The sequence below is a fragment of the Pelophylax lessonae genome (assembly GCF_965119305.1).
Source record: "Pelophylax lessonae genome assembly, chromosome: 4".
Lineage (NCBI taxonomy): Eukaryota > Metazoa > Chordata > Amphibia > Anura > Ranidae > Pelophylax > Pelophylax lessonae.
The window spans coordinates 647,007,262-647,017,248 of record NC_138771.1 but is presented as its reverse complement, the minus strand read 5'-3'; the positions used below and the strand labels follow the sequence as shown (position 1 = coordinate 647,017,248).

The following is a 9,987-nucleotide window of genomic DNA, read 5'->3' as shown; positions in this document are numbered from 1 at the left end:
ACTACTGTAATGACATTAAAGTATACCTAAAGCCAAATACTATATATATATATATATATATATATATATATATATATATATATATATATATATATATATATATATATATATATTACAGTAGTTTTCCTGCACTGTTTTTTTTTACACATGATGTATGTACTGTACATATGTCATTTTTTTTTTTTTGCACAGAGTTCTTCTTCTTCTCAATGTTCATGTCAATTTCTTATATGAAATATTAACTAAAAGAACAGAGATTTTCTCAAAGAAAACATTTACCGAGCGTATTAAATAAGATGCAGCCAAGGTCACTCCAATCAACCAAATATGTGTTAGAAAAAAAATGGTGTTTGTTTTTCTTTTTAATTTCCCATTTCCCAAGCTGTATTAAAATGGTATTCAAAGTCACAGGTTCCCCTTATTTGCTATCAATCATTTTGTAAACTCAACATATATTTTTTTTCTGCTATGGTTAATACATAAAAAAGCTATATAAATATTTTCTGCTTTCACACAGACCACACATAAAGGCAATTTCACCACATTCTTCTTTTTGGGATTTAACAGCATGGCTGTATTTAATCTGCTGCTCTTCACCTTGGTCCTTATTATATACATTATGACAATATGTGGAAACGTTTTGATCATCATGCTGGTATATTACAGCAAGACCCTTCATTCTCCCATGTACTTCTTCCTCTCCCAACTCTCTATATCTGACATCATGCTGACCACAGATATTTCTCCTAACATGTTAAATATTGTTCTACATGAGCGGACCTCCATATCCTTTTCTGGTTGCATATTTCAGTTTTGTGTTTATTCTACAATAGAAGCATTTGAATGTTACCTTCTGACAGTGATGTCCTATGACCGCTATCTAGCCATCTGCTCTCCTCTGCATTATGTCTCCATTATGAAACCAACACTTTGCATTAAACTAGTTCTTGCATCCTGGATTTTCAGCTGTTCTATGGCATTAATACCAACACTTGGCATAGTTCAACTAGAATTCTGTGGAACAAATGTTATTGACTATTTATTTTGTGATTTCAATCCTCTTCTGGAACTTTCCTGCTCAGATACATCCAGAATACAAATGGAAGCCACCTTGTTGTCCTTTCCTGTGCTAATATTACCCTTCCTAGTGATAGTGGTTTCATATATTTACATTCTTTTAACAATATTAAAGATACCCTCCTTTTCTGGAAGACTGAAATCCTTTTCCACTTGTAGCTCCCATCTCACCGTTGTTTTTATATTTTATGGAACCCTAATTTCTGCATATCTGATTCCAAAGAAAGGGCAATCACAAAGAATCACTAAGATGATGTCATTGTTGTACACTGTTTTTACTCCCTTTGTAAACCCTTTCATTTACAGCTTGAGGAATAAAGAGATCAAGGACATTTTGAAAAATGTGTATAAAAACAAAAGGCTTTTATTCAAAGCCTTTGATAAAAAAAATTGATAAATAATATTTATCTTTTTAAACTTGTATTGTAAGATATTCTATGTAAGCAAAAGGCTTTTATTCAAAACCTTTGGTAAAAATTAAATTATTAAGATATATCTGTTTAAACTTGTAGAGAACTTGTGCATTGGTATCCAAAAATTAGACTTCTATCGTACTGAAGCAGTGCTTGATAATAAATTGAAACTAGAGTTCAGTAATAAAAGATAGTGGTGCTGCGCTATCATATACCCTCAAGTAAATAAATAAACATGTGAAATTTGTACTTCAAGACAATTTAGAGAGAAATGTAAGCAAACTTGGGAAGCATGGAATTTGTTTATTCTCTCTGAAGAGGGAAAGACTCTTATGGAGTGATAATTCCATAACTGAGAGATAGTACCATTGGATAATTCCCCCCCCATCCCCCCATTGCCCTTTCCCCTCCCCCCCATTTGTTTCTTTTTTTGTTTTTTTGTTTTTTGAATAAATAGAAATATAGAGGTGGAAGGTATCTAGAATTAGGTTTGGATAGAGCAATAAAGATGTGACTTAAAGCTTATATTAAGATATTTGAAATGTGAAAATTTATAAAGATGCCTTTAATAAAAGATAAAAGTTGAAGAAAATGCCAATTAAAGTGCATGTGCTCAAATTGATGCATGTCAATATATAATTGTGCAAATAACAATTCCTAAAGTGCATGTGCTGGAACTAGAAATAGGTGAGGGAATACGCAGATAATAAAAGTGCATGTGCTGAAAATGTGTCAGTGAGTACACAAATAATACATCTCAACCATTAATAACATAAATGCAGATGACAAAGTAACTAAATTGGTAACAATCCTCATCCAGAAGGTGCTGGAATCCTTTCACCCAAAGTTAGAAAAATGATTGGTGTCTGAAAGATCCAAAACAAATGTGACACCTCTAAGTGTTCTAGCCTTCCCTTTAAATCTTCTCGCTGCTTTCCGAGGTAATCCCTTTTTACACCCAGCTGATGAAAAACTGTGATTGGGGGGTGGACAGGTGTCCCGGCTAAAATGATCTAGCGGGGCTCTCTAAATGTATTCACAGCATCCTCCGGATATCTGCTTGGAAGGAACACCGGGGGGGGGGGGGGGGGTTGTCAGACATCAATTTTGCTTTCCCTCCTGTTGGCAGCCATATGGAGGGCAAGCAAAATTGACGTCTGACCCCCTCTGGTGTTCCTTCCAAGCTGAAATCCAGGGGACGATGTGAATACATTTGGAGACCCACTAGATCATTTCAGCGCAGCACCACTATCTTTTATTACTTTACATTTGTCTATATATTGGCTAATCGGTGCTTGCAGCAATCAGTTATTATTTTCATCTTATAGTGATAGTGCGGGAATATTGTTTTATCTCGATACTAGTGTTCAATCACCCAAATTTGATTCCTAAAAAAGCTGTCATACCTTTAGTAGATGGCATGTCTTAAAACTCCCCTTAACCTCCCTGGCGGTAGGATTGTTTTCGATTTTAGATGCTGAAAGTGGTACAATTATTTTGCATGTAATTCTTCAGGATGAGCAGCCCAAACCAACTATTTTCATATGATTTTTTTTTAACTGTGCGTTCTTCTTTATAATATCTCAGATATGATAAAGTTTGAAACACAAAATCATTAATTATAATATAATAAATAACTATTGTACAGGACGCCAAGGTTGGGTCCTGTACAGGTGCTATATAGCAACGATTTTTGTGTTATGGTCCCTTTAAGGGAAGTGTGGAAGTACTCAGGGGGTCACCCAGGACAGTTGAGGAATTTCCGGGAATAGCCTGAAACAGGAGAGGACTGACTCACAGTTCTCTCTGATTTAATAGAGAAATATTTGGGACCTGGGATTTCGGAGACCCTGAAGCGATATTCCGGTGGGAAGGGGCCTCCACCTCTGACTATGAGGATTCCAGCACACACAGGGTTAAGAACCTCCAGGAAGCAGCTCTTAAAAGACAGGAAGTAGTGACAGGTGTGTGGTGAGGAGGAGTTGGTGTATGCACCTGTCTTGGAGAGCTGTGAGTTTGGCTGGAGGCTGCAAGAAACAGGACTTAACAAGGACTGTTAAACCTTGGGGGGCGAAGACCCAAATACAAACTGTATGTGTTTTCCTTTTACTTTGTGCTGAAGATAAGCAGACTTTATTTTGTATTTTTGTGCTTGTGTGCTGCTGGAATCATTATTTTGTGTTACCTGCTGAATAAAAGCCTTTTTGTTTAAAGTTTAACGGTTTTGCACTCGGTCCTGTGGAGCCACAATGCCCCCAAACATTACAACTGGTGTTTCAGATGCGGGCAGAGTGCATTTGCAGCCGCAAAAGCCATTTAAAACTTAAAACTGACATTTAAAGAGACAGTGTACTTATGGCATGTCTTGGGTGAAATCAGCTCAGACACTGCAAATAGCAGGCAAAAGCATGGAGGAGGTCATCAAAGCTTTGGCGCAAGCCACTGTGACCCAGCAGCAAGCCTCAGCAGAGGCAAACCGTTGCCATGAGGAAGCGATGGCCCAGCAGCAGCAGGCCCTGGAACAGGCTGTAGCTGTACAACAGGAAAGCACACGGTTGCTAGCTGCCCAGTTTACTACCCAGCAGGAGTTCACGCAAGCACAAGTGGTGGCCTTGCAGAAGGCAGTACAATGTCTGGCTCAGGGACGAGAGCAGCCGGTCGTCGCCACTGGCAACTAGGTGTCCCTGAGAGCCAGCCATTTTTTGCAAAAACTGACACCCAGTGATGATGTGGAGGCTTTTCTCACCACCTTTGAGAGGATAGCAGAGAGAGAGGGGGTGGCCCTGTGACCAATGGGCTGGCATTATCTCCCCTTTCCTCACTGGTGACCCGCAAAAGGCCTACTTTGACCTCCCATCAGAGCATATCAGAGACTATGAGCGTCTGACGGCAGAGATCCTGGCCCGTCTGGGAGTGACCACAGCTGTCTGGGCTCAGCGGGTGCACCACTGGAGGTGCAAACCTAGACAACCACCCCGTTCCCAAATGCAAGAACTGGTACAGCTGGTCAAAAAATGGCTGCAACCAAAAGAGTTAACAGGCCCACAAATGGTAGAACGAGTGGTGATGGACTGGTATCCGCGGTCCCTGCCAGAGGACCTTTAGCCCAGGGTAAGCCATGGAGACCCTGCAACCGTTGACCAGCTGGTAGAGTTGGTCAAAAGGTACACCGTGGTGGAGGACCTCCTCCAACCTGCCAAGCGATGGGAACCCACACCAAGGGCAACCAGGCCAGCCACAGCACCTAGGAGAGAAGCCCTGCCAGATGGTGGAACCTACAAACCTGCATCACCTTCCGCAGAACCACAAAAGTTGGTTCCTGTCCCAAGGATAGGGGACATACAGTGTTGGCGATGTCAGTCCGGGGGGCATACCCGGGCCCACTGCCCACTTCAGGAGAAGTTAATGGATTGCGGGACTGGTCGGAGAAGCTCCTTCTATGTGCAAAGGGCATGTGCCACTCATCTGGATCTGGCTGCAGGACAGTTTGAGTGTGAAGTGTGGGTGAGCCACCTTCCTGCCAAGGCGCTACTGGACTCCGGTAGCATGGTGACACTGGTACATGCCAGGGTGATTGGAAGACTCGGCCAAGTAAGCAAAACTCTACGGGTAGCGTGTATCCATGGGGACACCAGGGAGTACCCCCAGGTGCCGGTGATTGTTGCCCATGGCCATCCCTCAGTGACACAAGAAGTTGGGGTGGTAAGAAACCTGATCCATGACATCATAGTGGGGCGGGACTGTCCACTGTTTTTGAACTATGGAATCAGGTACAATGTGAGCTGCCTGGACAGCTAATAGGACAGGGGGCACGGGGCCTCGAAAGGACAGAGTCTGAGGGGTCTGGGCCTGAAATCCCCTCAACACACCTCTCTAACGTGGAAATGCCTGTCCTTGATCAGGAGTTCACAGAGAATGGTGATAATGCTCCGGGGGGCAACACCGAGCTGGCATCTGAGGAGGGGGAAGTCTCCCCATTACAGGTTATGTTGGGGGAGGATGACGAGGAACTCTCCCCGTTGCAGTTCTCGGTTGAAGGGGAAACATCCTTAAGGTCGGTGCACCCAGGCCTGGATGTATCCAGCTGTGCGTTTGGCACCGCTCCATTATGGGACCCAACTTGGTCAATGCTGGAGAGCAGGTTTCCGTTGATGGGGTGCCACAACTGCCAGGTGCAGACCAGAGGTTTCCTCATTTTGCGTTGAAGGGGGACTTGGTTTATCGAGTGGCTGAAAGCCGAGGGGAAACTGTAGAGCAGTTGCTGGTTCCCCAGCCATATAGGCGGATGCTCCTCGACCTAGCCCACAATGACACACTGGGAGCACACCCGGGGGCAGAAAAAACAGAAGCCAGGATAACCGACAGGTTCTTCTGGCCAGGGGTGAAGGCCGAGGTTAAAAGATATTGTGCATCTTGTCCCACTTGCCAGTTAGCTGCCCCACTACAGAAATCCCCTGGTACCCTTACCAATCATTGAGGTGCCATTTGAGCGGATTGCCATGGATCTCGTAGGACCCTTGGTGAAGTCAGCAAGGGGGCACCAATATATATTGGTCATCCTAGATTACGCGACTAGGTATCCAGAAGCAGTCCCCTTAAGGAAAACTTCCTCTAAGGACATTGCTCGGGAATTATTTCAAATGTTTTCATGAACGGGGTTCCCTAAAGAGATATTGAGGGACCAGGGCACCCCTTTCATGTCAAAGGTGATGGCGGACGTGTGCAAGCTATTTCAGATTAAGCAGTTGCGGACGTCCGTCTATCACCCGCAGACTGATAGCCTAGTTGAAAGGTTTAATAAAACTCTAAAATCCATGTTAAAAAGAGTGGTCCAGAAAGACGGGAGGGATTGGGATATGTTACTCCTTGCCCTGTTGTTTGCAATCCGGGAGGTTCCGCAAGCGTCCACGGGCTTCTCACCGTTTGAGCTAGTGTATGGGCGAAGGCCCCGGGGGTTACTCGATCTGGTAAAGGAAACCTGGGAAAGTGAGGCCTCACCGCACAAAACCGTGGTAGAACATATCTCACAAATGCGGGGGAGGGTGGCTAAGGTGATGCCATTAGTGAGGGAGCACCTGCAGAAGGCTCAGGATGCCCAAAAAAGGGTATACACCGGTCGGCTGTTCTCATACCCACTGTGGAGAGCAAGTTCTTGGCCAAATGGCAGGGTCCGTATGAGGTAGTAGAAAAAGTGGGGGAGGTGAACTACAAGGTACACCAGCCCGGCAAAAGAAAACCATACCAGATCTACCACATAAATTTGTTAAAACCGTGGAGAGACCGAGAACAGGTATTTGCCGTGGTAAGTGTCCAGTCAGGGGACCCTGCAGGGATTGACCTGGTGCAGGTTGCTGCTACCCTGTCGAGGCCCCAATCCCAACAATCAAAAGAGTTTCTGCAAAGAAATAGGGACATATTTTCAGGGTTGCCTGGTCTCACCAACGTCATCGAGCATGACATTGTAACCGAGCCCAAGGTAAAAATCCGATTAAAGCCTTATCGTATTCCAAAAGTTCACATGGTGGCAGTATCAGAAGAGGTGAAAAGGATGCTTGAACTTGGGGTCATTGAAGAGTCGCAGAGCAAGTGGTCACGTCCAAACGCGTTGGTACCTAAACCCAACGGCACGCTTCGCTTCTGTAATGACTTTAGGAAACTTAATGAAGTCTCCAAGTTTGATGCTTATCCCATGCCATGGGTGGACGAGCTAATTGGGTCCAGCCAGGTATATCACCACGCTGGACCTTACAAAAGGGAACTGGCAGGTTCCCCTAACCAAGGAGGCCAGGGAGAAAACAGCCTTTTCCACCCCAGAAGGCCACTTCCAGTACAAGAGGATGCCATTTGGTCTTAACTCCCCAGCCACATTCCAACGGGCCATGTATAAAACTTTGCACCCACATCTACGATATGCTTCCATCTATCTAGATGACATAGTCATCTTCAGTACGGATTGGGAGTCTCATCTTTCCCGGGTTCAGGCAGTGGTAGACTCCTTAAGAAGAGCAGGGTTCACCATCAATCCAGAGAAGTGTGCAATCGGGATGGAGGAAGCCAAGTACCTAGGGTACATTGTGGGTAGAGGGCTGGTGAAGCCTCAAAGGAGTAAGGTAGAAGCCATACAGGACTGGCCCCGTCCCTTAACCAAAAAACAAGTCAGAGTATTTTTGGGCATAGTTGGCTACTCCTGGAGGTTTGTGCCCAACTTTGCCACTGTGGCTGCACCGTTGACTGACTTGACCAAAGGCAAAAAGTCAGTCGTGATAAAATGGAATTCCGAGGCTGAAGAAGCCTTTTGGAAGCTTAAGACTGCGTTGTGCCAACATCCGGTACTCGTAACTACGGAGCATTATTTTGTGTTATCTGCTGAAATAAAAGCCTTTTTTTTTTTTAAAGTTTAATGGTTTTTCACTCGGTCCTGTGGAGCCACAATCCCCCCAAACATTACACTATATATAAGTTAAAGTGTGTGTATATATATATATATATATATATATATATATATATATATATATATATATATACACACACACGTGTATATACAAACCCAATTCCAAAAAAGTTGGGACACTGTGCTAATTGTGAATAAAAACAGAATGCAATGATGTGGGAGTTTCAAATTTCAATATTTTATTCAGAGTAAATCATAGATGACATATCAAATGTTTAAACTGAGAAAATGTATAATTTTAAGGGAAAAATAAGTTGATTTTAAATTTCATGGCATCAACACATCTCAAAAAAGTTGGGACAAGGCCATGTTTACCACTGTGGGGCATCCCCTCTTCTTTTTATAACAGTCTGCAAACGTCTGGGGACTGAGGAGACAAGTTGTTCAAGTTTAGGAATAGGAATGTTGTCCCATTCTTGTCTAATACAGGCTTCTAGTTGCTCAACTGTCTTAGGTCTTCTTTGTCGCATCTTCCTCTTTATGATGCACCAAATGTTTTCTATGGGTGAAAGATCTGGACTGCAGGCTGGCCATTTCAGTACCCGGATCCTTCTTCTATGCAGCCATGATGTTGTAATTGATGCAGTATGTGGTCTGGCATTGTCAGGTTGGAAAATGCAAGGTCTTCCCTGAAAGAGACAACATCTGGATGGGAGCATATGTTGTTCTAGAACTTGGATATACCTTTCAGCATTGATGGTGCCTTTCAAGATGTGTAAGCTGCCCATGCCACACGCACTCATGCAACCCCGTACCATCAGAGATGCAGGCTTTTGAACTGAGCGCTGATAACAACTTGGGTTGTAATTGTCCTCTTTAGTCCGGATGACATGGCGTCCCAGTTTTCCAAAAAGAGATTTAAATTTTGATTCGTCTGACCACAGAACAGTTTTCCACTTTGCCACAGTCCATTTTAAATGAGCCTTGGCCCAGAGAATACGCCTGTGCTTCTGGATCATGTTTAGATATGGCTTCTTTTTTGGCCTATAGAGTTTTAGTCGGCAACGTCGAATGGCACGGTGGATTGTGTTCACCAACAATGTTTTCTGGAAGTATTCCTGAGCCCATGTTGTGATTTCCATTACAGTAGCATTCCTGTATGTGATGCAGTGCCGTCTAAGGGCCTGAAGATCACGGGCATGCAGTATGGTTTTACGGCCTTAACCCTTACGCACAGAGATTGTTCCAGATTCTCAGAATCTTTGGATGATATTATGTACTGTAGATGATGATAACTCCAAACTCTTTCAAATTTTTCTCTATAAAACTCCTTTCTGATATTGCTCCACTATTTTTCACCGCAGCATTGGGGGAATTGGTGATCCTCTGCCCATCTTGACTTCTGAGAGACACTGCCACTCTGAGAGGCTCTTTTTATACCCAATCATGTTGCCAATTGACCTAATAAGTTGCAAATTGGTCCTCAAGCTGTTCCTTACATGTATATTTACATTTTCCGGCCTCTTATTGCTACCTGTCCCAACCTTTTTGGAATGTGTAGCTCTAATGAAATCCAAAATGAGCCAATATTTGGCATGACGTTTCAAAATGTCTCACTTTCAACATTTGATATGTTATCTATATTATATTGTGAATAAAATATAAGATTATGAGATTTGTAAATTAGTCCATTCCTTTTTTACTCACAATTTTTGTACAGCGTCCCAACTTTTTTGCAATTGGGGTTGTATATATACGTGTGTATTTGTGTGTATATATATATATATATATATATATATATATATATATATATTTAATGTGTGTATAAGTACAGTAAAACTGCAGGAAAGGGCACTGGGGGGCAAACTAATGTCAATTTATTTTATTTAGTAATGTAATCCAAAAGGATTACAATATATCAGTGTGTTTGTGTGTGTGATTATTTGAATTTGCCGCCGGTTCCACCCCCCTGCGACATGACACTCACAAGAGATGGAAGCCGGGGGCACACAGCATCAGGTGGAAGATCTGGCCACCGTATGCTGCAGGGACACATCACGGGATCCCGGGGACAAGGTAAGTAACCCCTACCAGGATCCAGCGATG

General features: G+C 43.2%; 1 protein-coding gene across 1 annotated transcript; it reads left to right on the top strand.

The window, feature by feature from the left end:
• Window positions 1–649: 649 nt before the first annotated feature.
• LOC309554774 (olfactory receptor 1468-like) lies at window positions 650–1,471 on the top strand (the record flags this gene model as incomplete). Its single annotated transcript, XM_082256475.1, has 1 exon — window positions 650–1,471. One exon carries the CDS (start codon window positions 650–652, stop codon window positions 1,469–1,471), a length of 822 nt encoding a protein of 273 aa, XP_082112601.1.
• Between the last annotated feature and the right edge of the window lie 8,516 nt (window positions 1,472–9,987).